Source organism: Solea senegalensis, linkage group LG1 (assembly GCF_019176455.1).
Source record: "Solea senegalensis isolate Sse05_10M linkage group LG1, IFAPA_SoseM_1, whole genome shotgun sequence".
Classification (NCBI taxonomy): domain Eukaryota; kingdom Metazoa; phylum Chordata; class Actinopteri; order Pleuronectiformes; family Soleidae; genus Solea; species Solea senegalensis.
Genome location: NC_058021.1, coordinates 23,462,092 through 23,481,767, shown reverse-complemented (window position 1 = coordinate 23,481,767; position 19,676 = coordinate 23,462,092). Strand labels below are relative to the sequence as shown.

At 40.6% G+C, this 19,676-nt stretch overlaps 2 protein-coding genes across 6 annotated transcripts in view; both read right to left on the bottom strand.

Moving 5' to 3' along the window:
* Positions 1-8,501, bottom strand: part of LOC122767168 (disco-interacting protein 2 homolog C) — an 89,214-nt gene extending 80,713 nt beyond the window's left edge. For both annotated transcript variants that reach the window (XM_044022560.1, XM_044022567.1), the window contains exon 1: positions 8,239-8,501. In XM_044022560.1, coding sequence (XP_043878495.1) covers positions 8,239-8,317 — 79 coding nt within the window. In that variant the 5' untranslated portion in view covers positions 8,318-8,501. The remainder of the gene's footprint in view (positions 1-8,238) is intronic.
* Positions 8,502-15,635: 7,134 nt separating this feature from the next.
* LOC122774998 (la-related protein 4B-like) overlaps positions 15,636-19,676 on the bottom strand; it is a 40,786-nt gene continuing 36,745 nt past the window's right edge. For all 4 annotated transcript variants that reach the window (XM_044034667.1, XM_044034677.1, XM_044034672.1 and 1 more), the window contains exon 17: positions 15,636-19,280. In XM_044034667.1, coding sequence (XP_043890602.1) covers positions 18,936-19,280 — 345 coding nt within the window. In that variant the 3' untranslated portion in view covers positions 15,636-18,935. The remainder of the gene's footprint in view (positions 19,281-19,676) is intronic.

The window sequence follows — 19,676 nt, the reverse complement described above, 5'->3', positions numbered from 1 at the left end:
TAAATGTGAGACTATAACGTAAATGTGAAAGTACAATGTAAATGTGAGACTACAACGTGAAATTGAGAGTACAATGTAAATGTGAGACAACAACGTAAATTTGAGATTACAACATAAATGTGAGACTACAACATAAATGTGAGACTACAATGTAAACGTGAGTTCAGATTTGTTTCATTTATCTATTTTTCTTTCTCATGTTCACCTTCAGTGCGTGGATAACTGGTGTCACTGTTGCCTAGCAACAATGTTCCAACACAGTCACTCTTTGAAGGGAGCCCCAGTTTGTCAACTTAACTGACGGCACTGTGTGAAGTGTTTACAGAAGGCGAGCAGGGTGGTTGTCAGTGTGTTGCTCTAGGCTCCGCTCTGTTTACTCACGGCATCTGAAGCCTAAAGAAGAAGAAACAACAACGTTTGAGGTCACAGGGAAAAAAGTCTCCTGCTCACACTGTGTCACAGAGCGAGTGAGACGTCACTGAGCAGCAACAATGTTTTCACACAGAGCAAAGACAGACGAATGTGACAAGTGTTCACCTGCAGAGAAACGAGAGAGACTCTGACACGACAAGAGACAACAAAAGATGACACCATGGACCCAATAAACCACCATTTATTCAACCTAACATACTAACATTTAAAGATATTGTGTAAAGTCTGTTCAAACTCTCTCACACCAAAGTCCATAGAGAAAATCAATGATTTTAACATCACAGCACACAGGAGTTGCCTCCATCACTAAGTTCAAATGTCTTATTTTGTCACTTCAGTGTTTGAAATCCTTTGTTCAGATTGACCTCAGTGACACAAAATGACTACACGAGGCAGCAGAGGACCAGCAGCTCCTGTGTCCCCGCCAGCTAAAATCAGTGATTTTCTCTATGGGGTTTGGTGTGGGAGAGTGAGTGGTTTACAGACAGTGAGATAAAGACGTGATCATGTTCTTAAAGACGTCATTTGACGATTTGAGCTAACGTAGCTTCGGGGTGGAGTGGCGCAGTGGTTAAGACCAGTACCCTGTGTGCGAAAGACATCATGATCACAATGGTCGCAAGTTCGACTCCACCCCTGGCGGATTGTACACAATTCCATTGTAAGTCGCTCTGGATAAAAGCGTCTGCTAAATGACATGTAATGTAATGTAATTTTATGAGTCCCTGCTTCACATATTTAGAGAAAGTTCTCCTCACACACGGTCTTTATCCTCCTCTTCTTCCTGACGTGAGAGGATGTGCCGTTTGTTCTGCTCAGTCGACGACGACCTCCCCTCGTTCGGAGTTTTCATTTTCCACCTCCTGCTTCAGCGACATTTTAACTGAGTCACGTTTGATCTGTCTGTCATTCAAATGACTGTGTGGATATCAGCTTCGTAAATGACTGTATCGCACTGATATCGGTGTAGATACTATTGTCGAATGTCTGTCGGTGGTAAACGCCTCAGCACAAATGTTTCGTTAAAAGTGTTGCAGATTAAGAGCGTTTAAGAATTACTGTATCGGAGTTGGAAAAAGTGATATGATTGGACATTTTTCTGACAATTTCTGGACCAAAAAACGTGCAAAGCAAAACCAAATTTTCACGTTTCTTGTATCGTTTTGTCATTCTTTCGTCGCATTTTTTGTACTTTATCGTTTGTTTGACACACAATGAAAATCAAACACGGTGATCAGCAGCAGGTTTTTCTCTCCCTCTCGTGCAGATGTCATGACGTGTGTTTTCCACAAACACAAACATGTGAAGTCACTGATGATGAGGAGGAGAAAATTCTTCCCTCTGTTGTTGCTGCCACACGCAGCCGTCTGCCATGATGATGCTTCTTCTTCCCGGGGAGGTGATGTCATCGCTGGAGCGGGCAGGATTAGAGGAGGTGGGTGAAGAGGAGGGGGGAGGAGGGAGATGTTTCAGCCAGATTGCATCACTACGCCGCTTAGACAGACACTTTCAGCCTGTTTTCTTCCCTTGCTGTCGTTTCCCTCCTGTAGTCAAAGCTGGCGTGAATCGAGGAGGAGGAGGAGCTCTGACAGAGAGGTCTCATGGGGTGAAAATAACGTGAAAATACTCCTCTGCTCGTCCGCTGAGAAACATAAATGAAAGTGATGGTAAAACACACGTTTTCTTTCTTTTCCTCTGACACAAATATTTGTTTCCTGCTCCTCGTGTTTCTTCTGACTCCTCTGTGACCTCTGTGACCTCCAGCAGCCTGGACTCTACTGTGATGATGACGATTACATTACACGACATGAAGCTTTTAGTGACAATAAGTACAAAGTACAATAAGACGATGAAGATGATGTGTTCTAATCTCCTCCAGAGCTTAATAGAATCTGCAGAAGTGGAAACTGTGTTTTTTTTTGTGAACCCTGAACTTTTTTTTTAAAACTGTGCTTCAGTAAAAAAAAACAAAAACAAAAACGCCACTACATTTACGTGTTTACGACCAATAAGCTGCTTCAGGAAAATTATGATGTCATTGTTAGGGAGGAGCCTATATGATCATCTATATCAGTCAAAATTAATGGATCGGAAATGATAAAAATCTAGTTTATATGCACATACGTATATATACATGTATCATGTCTTTGAAACAGCTTGAAATGAATGAATGATTTCTGGTGTTTCCTGTTATAAAAGTGTGTCTAACGTGAGATAAAGATGTGAAAAAACTCAAATGTAAATGAGACATAAAATAAAAAAGAGCTGATATTTTCTTCCAGATAAAAAACTGAAACCTGCGTTTTTCTCTGACGTCTGGACATGGGCGTGTCCTAAAAACAAACACGCCCTCAGCCCGTTCACATTAATGTTGTTCTGCAGGGTGAACGCATATGAATGTACACCAGCGTCTCCTGAAGCCTCGTGTCTCTCACACAGAGTGACAGCGTGGGTTAAGTGGGCGGGCGTGAAGACGGGTTAAAAGGGGGGACATTTTGTTGTTCCATGCAGTTCATGTTGTATCTGTTTAGTCTAAACTTCATCAATCCAATACTGTGTGTGTGTGTGTGTGTGTGTGTGTGTCAGTTAACATTAATGCACTTTAAAACATACATTTAACTCATTTTCTGCCAGTCTGTTTTTTTATTATAAGGATGTTATTTTTTTGGAAAAATTGTAGAACTTTCATCTCAGTTCTTTAAATGAGCCTAAAATGGCTATGCTACACACAAGCTTACTAATTTGTTCCTGGGGGCAAGAAATGTCACCTTTACATAACAACAGCTGGAAAAACATTATATATTAATACTTTTTTGTATTTTATTTTAGTAGTAGCTCTTATAAAACCACTTCAGCTTAGGGCCAGAGCCATGAATGGCAGGGGCCAAAACGGAGGAATCTATTGTTATCCTTCAGATTATTCTTATATCCATGGATTTGCGGTAATTTTTGAGGACATTACGTCACACACGTCTGAAATGACTGCAGCCAAGTTCAAGTGAGGACAACGTTTTACGCCAAGTGACTGCAAAACTCCAGCCTCACATCAATAAATGCTCGCAGGAGATCAAATATGGATTTATGGTCCTTCTGCTATGTGTGTGTGTGAGACTGTCACACACTCGGCAGAAGAACAAAAACCCTGTGAACATCCCCACAGGTCGTCATCTCTCAGGAAGGATGACTGAGACAGAGACAGAGAACAGCGTCTCTATGGCAACTGTCGCTCTAAAGGTGAGATGTTACGATGCAGGAGGAACACAAACGCACACACACAAAGCTGCAACAATCATTCCTCTTCCATCTCTCGTATGATAATCGCTTTGATTGTTTCCGTGATTTCAGATTCTTCATTTTTCTACTCCTCAACGACAGGAAACTGAAATATTTATGGTTTAGGACCAAAATATGAATGTAATAAAAATGATTAATTACTCTTATATTACGGGCCACACGGTGATGTAGTGGTTAGCACTCTCGCCTTGCAGCGAGAAGACCCGGGTTCGAGCCCCGGTTGGAACAAGGGCCTTTCTGCATGGAGTTTGCATGTTCTCTCCGTGTTTGCGTGGGTTCTCTCCGGGTTCTCCGGCTTCCTCCCACAGTACAAAAACATGCAATGTGGGGATTAGGTGAATTGAACACTCTAAATTGACCGTAGGAGTGAGTGTGAGAGTGAATGGTTGTTTGTCTCTAGCTGTGTGTGGCCCTGCGATGGACTGGCGAACTGTCCAGGGTGTACCCCGCCTAACGCCCGATGTACCTGAGATTGGCACAGCACCCCCCGCGACCCTCTGGTGGAGGATAAAGCGGTTAGATGATGACTGACTGACTCTTATATTACAGATTTTTGTGTGTGTGTGTCTCCCCACACCAAAGTCCATAGAGAAAGAGTGATTTTAGCTCACAGGGACACAGGAGCCGCTGGTCCTCTGCTGCCTCATGTGGTCACTTTGTGTCAATGAAATAAATTGGAATAAAGAATTTTAAAAGCCAAATTTTACAAAATAAGACATTAGAACTGAGAGAGAGAGAGTGAGAGATGATGACAATGTGTGGTCATTTTATAAATGAGGTCAAATAAAAACATTTACTGCATCATCAGAGTTTTTAAATAATGCAGTGAGGGAATCTGACCCTGTTACACAGTGACACACACACACATACTGCAACAACACACACATACTGCAAACACATACGCACACACTTACTGCAACAACACACTGTCACTGAGCAACTCCACACTGCCAGGGCTGGCTCTCTCTCCTCTGTGCTCATCCTCTTTTCTGCAGTGTTTGACACAGTTAACCACCAGATCCTTACTTCTACACTTACCCTACTCTCATCCTATCTTCAAGACCGAACATACAGAGTAAACCGGAGAGGATCTGTGTCGGAACCCTGTCCTCTAACTACTGGGGTCCCTCAGGGTTCTGTCCTGGGCCCTCTCCTCTTCTCTCTATGCACCAACTGTTCTGTTATTCACTCTCATGGTTTTTCCTATCACAGCTACACCGATGACACCCAACTAATTTTCTCTTTTCCCCGCTCTGAAACACATGTAGCAGAACGGATCTCCACTTGTCTGACCGACATCTCTCAGTGGATGTCTGACCATCACCTGAAACTCAATCTCGACAAGACCGAGTTTCTTTTTCTCCCAGGAAAGGGCTCTACCACCACAGACCTGACCATCACCCTCGACAACTCTGTGGTAGCTCCTTCTCATACTGCAAGGAACCCATCTCTCCCTCACTGCCAACATTGCTGCAACAGCTCGATCTTGCAGATGCATGTTGCACAACATCACAAGGATACGGCCTCTTCTAACCCAGAAGGCGGCACAGGTTCTGGTCCAGGCTCTTGTCATCTCACGTTTGGATTACTGCAATTCCCTCCTGGCTGGTCTCCCTACGTGTGCCATACGACCTCTGCAACTCATCCAGAATGCAGCAGCTTGACTGGTCTTCAACTAGAGTTGCATGATACCCACGGTACCCTTCGTGCCAAATCGAAACGGTTCCAACTATACTAGAAATTCTACACGACGGTACTACCGTGGATTACTATACTACCGGTGCCAGTTTTTGGTACATAGACTGTTCACTGTCCTAGCTCCCAAATGGTGGAACGAACTCCCCATCGACATCCGGACAGCGGAAAGCCTCCACATCTTCCACTGTCGACTAAAAACACATCTCGTTCGACTCTACCTCGACTAAGACGACGACAGCGACAAAAAAAAAGAAAAGCCGAGCACTTACTTGTACGTTGCACTTATGACTAGCACTTTACATTTTGGCTTACTTGAAGCACTTACTTCTAGCTCTTGTTTGTACCCAAATGTTTAAATGCACTTATTGTAAGTCACTTTGGATAAAAGCGTCTGCTAAATGACATGTAATGTATTGTAACACACACACACACACAGTGGAAACACTCAAATTAAAATGCAATGTGTGCTTTTGCGCTCAGCTGTTAAAAATTACTCTCTCTCTCTCTCTCTCCATACATGGTGGAGCTGCAGTAGAAACAGAGGAAAGTCAGCAGCAGCTGAAATATGACACTGTGATTGTCTCCAGACTCAGAGTCAGTCTGAAGAAGAAGAAAGACGAGGAGGAGGCGGACAAGAAGAAAGACAAGAGCAAGAAAAAAGGCAATAACATCAAGAAGTAGAAGAAGAGGCCTAAAGGGACGATCTGTGAAAATGACTGTATTATAAAACATATTTAAAGTCAAACACTGACGTCACAGTTTATGAATCGTTTCTGTTTTAACACAAACTCTGTTTATGTTTATGTCTGTAGCTCTGCCCACTATCACCACCGCACACCCTCCACAATACAATAATTAAATATCTTCTTTAAAACGTAAAACGTAGAGACACTCTGACATCTGTATTAGCACCCGTGTTAGTGTCTGTATGAGTGTCTGCGTTAGGGCCTGTGTTAGCGCATGTGCTAGCACCAGTGTTAGTGCCTGTGTTAGCACCCTCTACGGTCAGCGTCTGTCCCTGGTTGTCCTCTAACAGACAGTAGGGGGCAGCAGAGACATTTAAATGAACCTGTGATTGTTTCACTGATGTATGAACACATGAATGCACTGATGTTATGGAAAACAACTGTAATATAATGAGAATCATTCATGTGTCTGAAGAGAGAGAAAGAGAGAGACAGAGAGAGACAGACAGAGTCATGTGAACAGCTGCTCACTCACCCTCTCTCTCTGCTCGACGGGATTTTCCGAAAACGACTTCTTCACCACGACAACAATGTCTCACTGACACACTCGTCTCTTTCTCTGTGTCTCTCCCTCTCTCTGTCTCTCTCTCTGTGTCTTTCTCTCTCTCTGTCTTTCTCTCTCTGTCTTTCTCCTTCTCTCTGTCTCTGTGTCTTTCTCTCTCTGTCTCGCTCTCTCTCTGCGTCTTTTTCTCTCTCTGATCATATTTAATGTTTGTTGCTACAAAGATCAAACAGTTGATGAGAATCAATAACGAAACTGATCATTTCTGACTGACGACAACAATCACAGCAAAACAACAACACAATAGTGACTTCCTAACTACAACACCAAATGTATCATCAAAAAACAACACAATAAAACTGCACAATACGACAATTGAGACAACGCAATAACAACCAAGCAACACAACAGCACCACCGCAACAACAACACAATAACCACAGCACCACCGCAACAACACAATAACCACAGCCCCACTGTAACAACAACACAATGACCACAGCACCAACAAACACAATAACCACAGCACCACAACAACAACAACACAATACCCACAGCACCACACACAACAACACAATAACAAAAGCATCACAATAACAAAAGCACCACCCAACAACAACACAATAACCACAGCACCACCACAACAACACAATAACCACAACAACACAATAACCACAGTACCACAACAACAACAATATCCACAGCACCAACAACACAATAACCACAGCAACACAACATCAACAATAACCACAGCAACACAACAACAACACAATAACCACAGCACCACAATAACAAAAGCATCACAACAACAACACAATAACCACAGCACCACTGCAACAGCACAATAACCACAGTGACACCCCAACAACAACACAATAACCACAGTGACACGCAACAACAACACAATAACCACCACCGGACACACAACCACAGTGACACCAACAACATAACCACAGTGACACCGCAACATCAACACAATAACCACAGCCCTACCACAACAACACAATAACCACAGCACCACTGCAACAACACAATAACCACAGTGACAACGCAACAACACAATAATCACAGTGACACTGAAACCAAATACTACCATAAAACACACAACTACACAAAAAACTACCACAACTACACCAAAGTACTACCTCAACAATACTACCACAACTACACCAACGTACTACCACAACAATACTACCACAACTACACCAAAGTACTACAACTACACAACAATACTACCACAAAAACACAACCATAACAGTACAACACCACAAAACTACCACAACTTCACCCATCAACCACAGTGACCTCACAACTACAACCAAATAACTGCTGAAAACTTATCAACAGTGAAATCACAGCCGCACAAACTAAAGTACTGATGTAATATGAACCTGAACTGTGTGTCTGTGTGTGTGTCCTCATTACTCGGCTCTAACTCTGACCCGGTTCTTCCTCTCACTTTCACACCAAGCAGCAGCGACTCAAACCCCGCAGCAACAGCGGCTGTAGCAGCGGTAATAGCGGCGGCGGCAGATCTGAGAACAGCGTCCCAGCTTCAGCTACTCACCCTCGGATAACTCCAGCTCCAGCTCGGCTAGTTTGGCCCGAACCTCCGCAGGAAGCGGCGCCGGGTCCCGGTCCGCCATTCCTCCGTCAGAACCGGGTTTGAACTAGTTATTTTCCGGTACTGTCTCCTCGCGAACGTCGCTCCAGAGTTTCCCCCCGAAAAACCCTCCGGTAAAAATCCAAAGTCAGTCCCGGCGTGAGTGACTGACTGACAAAGTGTCGCCGTAAGTGTGTGTGTGTGTGTGGAGCAGCGGCTCCACGTCCTCCGCAAAGCTGCGTCAAGCTGCTCTAAACATGGCGCTTCCTGTTCCGGTCCGCCATTTTTTCAAAATAAGAGCACTGCAATCCTTTTAAATGTGAAAAAATATATACATTAATGTTTGAATACTTGTTTGTTTTTAAAATAATCACATCAATAAATAAATGAATGGAAAATAAAAGGTACTAGGAATTGAAAGGGACAATTCCCACATCTTTTAATGACAATTTATTTTATTCATTTATTAATTAATTGAAATATATGTAATAATTTAACATGATTTAGCAAATTAAAATGATTAATAACACTGTTCTGACTATGTTTACAATTAATTCATCATAACACTCTCAAAATTATATATAAAAGAAAGAAAACGATTAAAATAATCACAAAGTTCACTCAAAGACAAAGGCTTATTTTATTTTTACTGTATATAATAAATTACAATTTAGGGATATCAAACTGTGCATGTCATTTTTTGGTGACCTTTTGGTTTTTGTTCACAATATAATATATTATAAATTGTTTATAGTAATATAGTACCTGTTCTGTTTAGAGTAGTTGTATTATTTTATAGGGAAATTATACTTTTAATACTTTTCCATCCAGGTGAATTGTTATTATTATATTATTATTATTTTATAGAAATCTTTAATTAATTTATTCATTCATTAACTTTTTTAGAGCTGCACATCAATCAATTGAAAATAAATGAATAATATGAATTAGAGAGATTAGTAATTATATAGTCTCTGTTTTTGAGTAAAAACTAAGACAAAACGTGTTGATTTGTCAGAAATATATATTTTTAACCTCCATGAAATGCTTTTGTGCTTTTATTTTGAAGTGAAACTCATGTTTCCGTTTTTCAACTTTAATGATGTCAGACTGTATTCAACTCACAGTTCAAACATTAGAAAATAAAGAAAAAACGAAAAACAATAACTTTGATGGAGACGAGAGTTTTGGTGTCGTCGTCATTTTGAATAACCACCAGGGGGCGCCAACAGCTGTCTGTCTGAAAATCAGCACAAATGACTACTTTTATCGTTTATTTTTTTTACATGTGTGTTTTTATGGTTGTATATAAAGATGACGTCAATGTCCCCAAACATGTGTCCACTTTGTTCTGAATTTCTGATATAAAATTATAAAACGTTAAAATAAAGTCAAATGATACGAAAAAAACACACAGAACAACAATTTAGGTCATAAAAATAATTAATAACCAACAGTAATACAAGTGGAAAAGATAAAAACATGAAAAACAGACTAATTATCATAATTATTTATAATAATAATTAATGAACAGGTCACTGACGTTTGTCTGCCGTTTCTCTGCTGCCATCTAGTGGTCATTCACCTTCATCACAACTCAAATTTTATTTAGAAAAAAGTCACACAAAAATTGACTTACTGATGAAGAGGATGAGGGTGAATGAGTGAATGTGATTAAATAAAAATACAATAAGAAAAAATTCAAAACTTCTGACAGAAATAAGAATTTTAAATTATAAAGTTTGTTTTTTCTTTCCAGAGAATGTTTTATCCTCAGCTGTTTCTGATCTTTTTTTCATGAAAACATTCAACTGATTTAAATTAATGTTTGTTTGTTTTTTAACTATTAACAAACAACAGCAGTCTCATCCCAACGGAGTACACATTGTTGCAGGTGACTTTAACAAGGCAAACCTTAAAGGGGACATATTATGCAAAATCCACTTTTTAACCATTTCAATACTTATATTTGGGACTCTGGAGGCCCTACCAGTCGCCAAAGTGTGGAAAAAAAATACTTAGTCATGTTTTCGTGGTCCCCCTTAGTGTAAGTATAGGCGATAAAACACTCCATGTTGAATTCCCTGCGCTTATGACGGCAGCATGCACATTGCACCGCGAATGTTACCGCCCACCAGTAAGTTTACTTAGAGAGCTCCACCTTAGCTCCACCTTGTCCCTGCGAGAGTGCAGGCGAGGGAGGAAGAGCGGTATTATGTCAACGGAGGGACAAGTGTGCTGTTGGTGGCTGCACAGTGGAGCACAGTGTTTTACACAAACTTCCAGCCTCAGAGGATTTTATATATGAAGCTAATGTGTCGGATAAAGTCAGCAAACATGTGTTTGTGTGCTCGTGTGTTCGCACCACTTCACATCAGACGCATTTCACTGACGTACAAACACACACACACAAGAAAAGGTCACATAGAGCTCATAACTGACCATTCTGACACGTCCTAATTAAAAGTATTTGTTCAGTACGTCCTCCATGACCGGAGCACAGACTCAGTCTGATACAGTCACATACAGCAGCTGTGTATGCAGCTCGCCACTGGCGATCAGCGGTGTTGCACTCTCTGTGAAAATCAGTTAGGGGCATAGGGACAGCACCTAACTGCATAAACTGCCGCTGTATGTTACTGTAAAGGTGGTGACCCAGCAAACTGGGTCACCACCTTTCCTCCACCCGGACACTGAGCACAGGCTCCCCACAAGGGTGTGTGCTGAATCCACTGCTCTACACCCTCTACACCACTGACTGCAGACCCACCCACTCAAGTAATACCATCATCAATTTCGCAGACGACACGACAGTGGTGGGACTAAACACGGGTGGAGACGAGTCTGCCTACAGGGACGAGGTCCAGAAACTGTCTGAGTGGTGCTCAGTAAACAACCTGTCTCTGAACACCACGAAGACATAAGAAATCATCCTGGACTTCAGGAAACACAGGTCAGAGCCACCTCCCCTCTACATACACGAGGACTGCGTAGAGATGACCCACACCTTCACCTTCCTGGGCACCGTGATCTCTGCAAACCTTTCCTGGTCTGCTAACACCTCAGCTGTCATCAAGAAGGCACAACAGCGTCTGCACTTCCTGGGAGTGCTCAGGAAAAGTAACATCTGCCAGAAGCTGCTGGTGGCCTTCTACCACTCTGCCATCGAGAGCATCTTAACCTACTGCATCACGGTGTGGTACTCCCACTGCACCGAGGCGGAAAGGAAGAGGCTACAGCAAGTGTTCAAGACAGGACAGAGGATCTTCGGATGCCCCCTCCCTTCCCTCAGAGACATCTACTCTTCCCGCTGCATCACCAGAGCTGAGGCAATCACAGAAGACAGTTCCCACCCCGCACATCACCTCTTCGACCTGTTGCCCTCTGGCAGACCCTACAGGTCCATCAAAACTAGAACAAACAGACTCAGAAACAGCTTTTACCCACAGGCCATCACTGAACACAAACAAACACTGACACACACACACTCACACTGACTGACACGCACACACCACCCAAGGAGAATATGCATATACTGTAACAAACACTGTACATACTATCTATTTATCTATTTTATATCCTTTTGCCCTGAACATTGTTCCTTTTTTTATTACCTGTATTTTTTACGTACTTTGACACTCGGTTGCTGCTATAATTTCGTTGTACATGTGCAATGACAATAAAAGATTCTGATTCTGATAACTGATGAACGGAAGAATCAGGTGAGTTAGAGCAGAGAACCATGAAAAATCTGTGAGGACAGAGTCCTCAAGGATCAGGACTGAGAAACACTGGAATAAAGTGAAATTAAAACACTCTCAAGTGAAATTAAAATGTGAAGGATGAGAGTGAATGTGATTAAATAAAATGTTCACTGATGTTACAATCATTGTTTATCCTTTTAATATTAATTTAGTTGACTGATTTTGAGAACTTCACACGACATGAATGAATGACATTTCTTTTTATTGCATGAAAGTGACATGAATGACAATCCTTTTTTCAGACGTATTTTGAATAAAAAATGGATTAGAAAACATTTTCAGGAACATTAGAGTCTGAAAGTGGCTGCAGATTTATAACATACTAACATTTGTCTGATTTAAAGCAGGAGAATAAATACAAATTATTTAGTGCCCAAAAAAGCTTTGAATAAAAGATGGACGTATTATTATATACGTATAAAAATAAGTTTTTTGATTGAATGGAAACTGAACTAATGTTCAAAATGAAATTTGAATTTTAACGTCTCAAAAACGCAAGACAATTTTAACAAACAATGGAGTAAAAGGGTCGTAAGAACAACAACAACAACAACAACAGTGCCTAAATCTTTATTTTTCAGTAAGCTACATTTCTTTAATTCTCTCCAAATTAGACAGTTTTACATCATCATAACACAGTAACTTAAATTATCGTAAGATGACGACAACATGAACGTTTGATTCCAGTCTCCATGGAAGAAGAAAATCCTGCTCAAACAAAAACAAACAAACGTCCACTCCTCGTCTGTTAAAGGTGTCGTTAGCGAAAAACAAACAAAAAACAACGTTTGTGTCCAAACTCCGACGATTGTCCGCAGCCGTTAGCGTAGCACGTGTTAATGAGCTGAACCACAGTGAGTTGATTAAAAAGTTCCAGTCAGTTGGTGAACAAAACACCAGGGGGCGCACTTTTTCAAGTCGCCACCCTGGAGGAAACAAAACAAACAAAAACAATGATGGCACTGTCGAGACGAGCAGACAGGAAGGAGGCGGAGCTGAAGCAGGAAGTGTGACGCTCCGCGAACAAGTCCGTGAAAACGCTCGCAGCTCAGCTTTTTTTCTGCAAACGCCAGCCCCTGCGACAAAAATCCCTTTAGAAAGTTGTTACCGTCCAAATCTGAGGTTCCGTCATCAGGATTTGTCGGTGGTACTTTTTTTTTTTATTCCACACATGCACACATTCACAGTTCGGAAATCAACGTCCATGTTATTTTTTTACGTCCAAAAAGGTGGCAGGTCAGCATATCGACCTCAAGAGTTTTCATCGTACACAAAAAAACACATCATAGTTTTCCTCCAAAAAAAGAAAGAAAGAAAGAAAGTCTTGTTGATGGAGTTTGAGAAAAATCGCAAAAACATGAACAAAAAAAACAAGTCATACGATCACACACTTCCTGTTTTTTCACTGTCGTCAAAACGTCCACACATCAAAAACCAACAAACATTTTCAACGAACGCAAACAAAAACAAACTAAATAAAAACAGCTGTGATTCCAGTCAAATGTTGGCTTCTCAAAAAACAATGTGAATAAAAAAACGATGTGAATTATTTGTACATTTATTTCTCAGGAGAACAAAAACCTAACATAAAAAACACGTGAACACATGAAAAACGAAAAAAGAAAGAAAACGACAAATACCGAGCACATTTTCATTGTTCTTATTTTTTCCGATGTTTCTGGACCTAGCCTTGAAACTCCGGTGTGTAAAACTTTTTTTAAGTAACGATGAAGTCATTTTTTCAAATTTTACAAATAAACAAAACAAACAAAAAATAAATGTTATTTGGTCGTTAATCATATCGCCACCTAGAGTGTCGTGGCTGCCAGTGCAGAAATGATAAATCCAATTTTTTTTTATGTTGCTTTTCTGTCCATATTCCACGGTACATAACTCAAGATCGTAAATGAGCTGAGAAAAAAAAACAAACTCCAGAACATTCAGATACTTCGGAAAAAGAAAAACTTTACACGATCCTAAAAAATTAAATATCGCATGTCTAAATGTCTTATAACGTATGGACACAAATCAGTTATCGGACAATACTCGAGGATGCAATATCGGCTTTGATTGCGAAAAAGCGGTAGCCAGCCATCGGTGTTGGCAATCACACTAAAAAACGATGAACTGCGGCTAAATATTGCAAACAATTTGCATCGAGTTGAGTTAGTGAGACAAGGCGAGCGATTACAGTAAAGTCCGTTTGTTTGACAAACAGAGCCGAGGTTAACTTAGCTTAGCATTGATAACAGTTAGCCGACCATCGTCGCTAAGGGTTATTCTACGTTTTTGTTTGAGTCACTGTAAAGAAATGTGAAAATGCGATTAACGAGTGAACCGACGGTAAATCTTGTGTCTGCTGCTCAATGGAAAAAATCTCATGATTTATTTTTTATGATATATCAGTCAAAACGCGTGGATCGACAAGCTTCAGGCTAACTCTTTTTATCATGTGCTTCTATAGTGGTGATGCTAAGCTACGCTAAGGATCCTTAAATATGGACAGAAAAACTGCTGAAATAACAGAAACGCTGCTGCTGCAGGTCAACAAACTTTCAACATGACAAGTTTTAGTGTTGTGGTTTAACATGAAGCTACTTTTCTTGTAAAATTATTACAAATATCCTGAGCATTAGACTCGTGCAATAAAATTTACGTCAATTTAAGTGATTACATTTTTATCGTCACTGTTAGACAGACTTTGCCAACAGGGAACTTAAGTTTGTAAACCACTCACTCTCCCACACCAAAATCCAGAGAAAATCAGTGATTTTAGCTGGCGGCAACAGGAGCTGCTAGTCCTCTGCTGTCTCGTGTGGTCACTTTGTGTCACTGAAGTAACTCCAAACAAAGGATTTTACAAAATAAAACATTAGAACTTAGTGATGGATGGAGGGAGCAGTGTGTGTGATGTTAAAATCACTGACTTTCTCGATGGAGTTTGGTGTGGGAGAGTGAGTGGTTTACAAATTTCAGTTTCCTGTTGGAAAAGTCTGTCTAACAGTGACGATAAAAATGTCATCACTTAAACTGACGTAAATTTTATAACAGTGACGATAAAGCAACAAACGTATTAAAATAACAGACTTAAAGTAATGTAGGTTTTATTAGGTGAGCAAATGGCGGCAGGGGGCACTATTAGCACCCACTCATGTGTCAGTACCTCATACAAAAACACTTATTTGATGTGTGTTGTATCAGTAGAAGAGGTGTAGTGCTTTTAAATAATGATGTAACGTAAAAAAAATAATGATTACCATTGATGGACAGGCAAGGTTTTGTCGTCTCTTTCTTTAGTGCACAGTGAAGGAGGAGGGGGAGGGGCTTAAGGAGGAACACAGGAAAAAATGTGAGAAAACAAAATTTAAAAACTAAAGTAAATCAGAAAACTCTCCAGAGAGAAAGAAAAGTAAAATAAAGAAAAAGATTTTGAAAAGCACAACATTAAGGTGTTTTTTTTAGCTCGACAGTGACAGTAATAAGTTTGACAAGATCAATATATTTTTAATAATCAGTTTAAGGTACCTCTTATATTTTTCTGAGTATTTACAAGTGTACAAGCAAAGCGCACAGATATTCAAAGTGCACATTTTAATACAGTATTGACTAGTTTTGCATTTACAAGGTTTATCCCCCCCAAAAAAACTATTTAACAAGAAAAAACAAAAAAAGGAAAAAAAATGTACGATTTATTCTCTTTGTGACGTAAGACTTGTGAAAACGCAACTAAATTATTTTACACACCGCCACGCTTCATTTAAATGTTAAGGGGATTTTTTTTTTCTCCTCAAACAAACTTATTTTTTTTCAGTGAAAAGAAAGTTTTTTCTTCTTAAATTGTATAAAAGTTAAGGCAAAGTCGTAATTTTTCAAGTTTAAATAAAATTCAAGTTTCTCAAAAAACTGGATCTCTTTCTCTCGCGTGTCAGTATGTGTGTGTGTGTGTGTGTGTGTGTGAGAGACATTGATTTTGTCTCTAAATTTTTTCTTTTATTCTCCCTAAAACAGAAAAAAACAAAAAAGCATAACGATATTTTCCTCATGGAATGAACAGCACTGCATCATAAATACGTGGATATGGTGATTTATTGGTTTATTTCTATATGAAACCATTGTTGACGATGAGAAGAAAACAAAAAAAATTAACAAATAAATCCATCCAAGTGCACCTCAGACCTTAAAAAAAACAAACAAAACTTTAGCGTGGAAATGTAGAGTAGCTAGCGGCGAGCGGGAGTTCAGTTTTTTTTTTTCCTTCCTCCTCAAAAGCTCCTGTTTTTGACTTAGTGGGTTTTTTTCCCCGTTGCAGGAAGACGTTGGCAAAACGTTCGAGGTCCGATGTCGCTCGCGTAGATTTGTGATACTGTGTTTACGTACAGTTTATTATTATTATTATTAGCATAATTTCTTCTTTCGTTTTTAAGGCTTTTGCATCTGAAATACGAACCCGAACGCACGAAACTCGCAAAGTCAGTTACGATAATTTTTTTTTTTTTTCAGTAGAACATCAAAGATCAAGCTGGTTATGTTGCCGGAAAAGCGGCTGCTACAGTGAAACAGAAGCGACGACTTCCCAACTCCTAAAATATTTGCGATTTTTTTAAAGCTTCCCCCCACAAAAAAGGAAAAGAAAATGTAAATATAAAAAGAATGTGCCTGAAATTCACCTGCTCTCAGTTTAACGGTGCGTTCCGAAGTCTGATATGGTATTTTGTATAGACAAACTGCGTTGTGTCTACGGATAAACATTAAACAGAGTAAGTGGCAGCCATCTTGGAATCACTTGCGAAATTGAAAATCAGCAAACTCTGATCAGTAAGTGCCATTAGCGATGCTCGTCGGGTATTTTGCGTAGACCAACATCGTAGCAACACGTCTAAGGAAAAAATGTAAACAGCGCAAGTGGCAGCCATCTTGGAATTATCCTGCCAAATTGAGAATGCATAAATTTCGAGTTGAGAAATCCGACAAATCTCAGGCTAGCGGCGTTCTATATGTTTTGGGTCGAAAAACATCGTAGCAACACGTCTGCGCAAAAATGAAACCGCGTGGCAGCCATCTTGGAATCTTCTTGTCAAAATGAGAATGCATACATTTCGAGTTGAGAAGTCTGACAAAAACATATGTCAGGCTAGCCACCGTTAGCTGTATTTCGCACACACAAAAAACGGCACAACGCATCTATAAATAAAATTATGTACAATGTGTACGTCTGTTTTCACGACTGACGCGAGTTGCCAAATTGGATATTTGTACATTTACGACTATGACTGGACCGTACCATAATTCCAGTTTTTGGAAAAAATATATTTTTCACACAAACAAAGAAAAAAAAACGTAACCCACGGCAACTGGTGCTTTAAATTTAAATCCTTATCGTGAGTAAGATAAGTGAGAAAGGACATGTGCTTTGGTCAATCTTGAAGAAAAAAATGAGAGAACGCCAAGGTGGAAAACAAAAAAACAAAGAGGGAGGAGCTAAACATCTTCAACACCATGGACGGACTTTGCACGGTTTCTGCGAAGGGAAAAGTTCAGTTTGTCTGAGCTCGCATGAGCCTCAACTCAAATCTTTCACGAAAAGAAATAAAAAACTAAAACTTTCAGTTAATGTTTCGTACACATTATTAACGTAAATTGATCTGAACTAAACTGTGGCTGACGTCCGTCTGTGTCCACAGTGAGTTCAAGTGAAAACAACAAAAATCAACCGACAGAGACAACGCAGCATGAATCTGCTCATGGAAAAACTCCACTTGCATCTCGATTTTATCCCTTTAAAAGGATTTATTTCCCTTTTTTTTCTAAACCGTCTACTAGAGGTAAACAGCAGATAAATAAATCCTAAAATCAAAAAGTTATTTCTACGTTTTCAGTATGAGATGAGCTGCAGTCACAGAAACATGGGATCGGATGTCTTTAGCACCATGAGTTTGCTGAGAGAACGTGAAACCTCGCCTCCCTGTTGCAGAAAACTGTACCAAAAAAAACGCGCTAGTGGTCATGTCATTTCCTCCTTGCCCTTCAGATGAAGCAAAATCATCCTCAAACCATCTGGTCTTACACCAGTCTCCACACGCACGCCTGCTTACAGTGGAAGTCGGAAATGCTAGAGTCAAGGAAGTCGCGATATCAGTCGTTGACAATTTTCTACGCGGTACTTTGCACACGGAAACCTGCGCCTCAACACGTCTACGAATTTAATGCCTAAATTCCACCATTTCTGAAAAAGTTTCCCAAAAAAATTGTAAAAGAAAGTTTGCTTCTCGAGAAAAAAAACCAGGTGCCGTTAAGTTTCTGCTTTCCAAATGCACTTCCTGTCTGACACTGAAAAAAACAGCACAGGTGCGACAAAAATGAGAGGAGACTCTTTAAAGAAGCAGCGCTAACCAGTGCTAACTGACAAATTAGAAAAATAATTCCGGGTGTGGACATAACCAAAATATCCAGAGTTTTGTTGTGATGAGTTTTGGTTGCATATGGACGCGGGTTAAGTGTTTAGAACAAACATAGCCTGCTTATTATGACCCATAATTCTCATCATCATTAAACCTTTAGAGCCAGACACGTTTGTACATGCCCTTTCCCATCATCCTCTAGGGGGCGTTGGGTTGGGGGAGAGGGGTTTCTTCCGACAACGATCCTGACTTTCGTCTGACGCAAAAAAAATGTGAAATAAAAAAAAGGAAAAAGCAAATAAATAAGAGTAAAAAGAAAGAACGGTGCTCTACGTGCACAGTAAAGTGCTTTTTGTTTGCAAGCCCTGATCGAGAAAAAGAAAGTGTCCTCTAAGCTTGTTTGTGTCTGCTGATTCTGGGATACATGTATTAATAGCCCTGACTTAGATTTCCTTTTTAAACGCATCTGTGGAGCATAGTAAAGGGGGAGGGAGTCTCCTTACTGTGGAGACTTTGGCGGGCTGTGGTGGGAATCTTTGCTCGAGGTTTTCCCCGGGTGAGAGTGAGAGTGAGGGGGTGGGGACACCCAGCGCCCGCCCGGCCTCCGGGTTTCCCGCTGGGCTCTGTTGCCTGGGGCGACAGCCACTGAGCCAGGTTTGGAGGAGAGGGGGTGTGTCTCTCTGGCCTTGATGTCCACCGAGGTGGTGTCGTGGCACTTCCTCTCCTCACCCGTGGGGGCACCGCAGGCTGGCTTGGCTTCCTTAGTCAGGGTCGGCAGCGGCTGCGACGTTGGGGCGTCCTTCACTCGCTGGCAGATCTCGGCGTACGACGGCTTCCTCAGCTCCTGACGAAGAAAGGAGTATTTTGAGTAGACAAACATCGCAGTGACACGTCTGTGTATAATTAAAATGAAAAAGCGTAAGTGGCAGCTATCTTGGAAATGTGAGAATTTGTAAATTCCGCGTCAAAACCAAAAAATATCCCAGGCTAGCCACTGTTTGTGATGTATTTTGTGTAGACAAACATCATAGTGACACGTCTGCAGGACAAAAAAAAAAATTCAACAGCGTAAGTGGCAGCCGTCTTGGAATTGAAAATCTGTAAACTCCGAGTTAAGAATTCCAACAAAACATATCTCGGGCTAGCCACCATTCGTGGTATTTTTGTGTCAACAAACAGTGTCGCGACACGTCTACGAATAAAATTTTAAGGGGGAGCCATCTTGGAAAACGTATCTCAT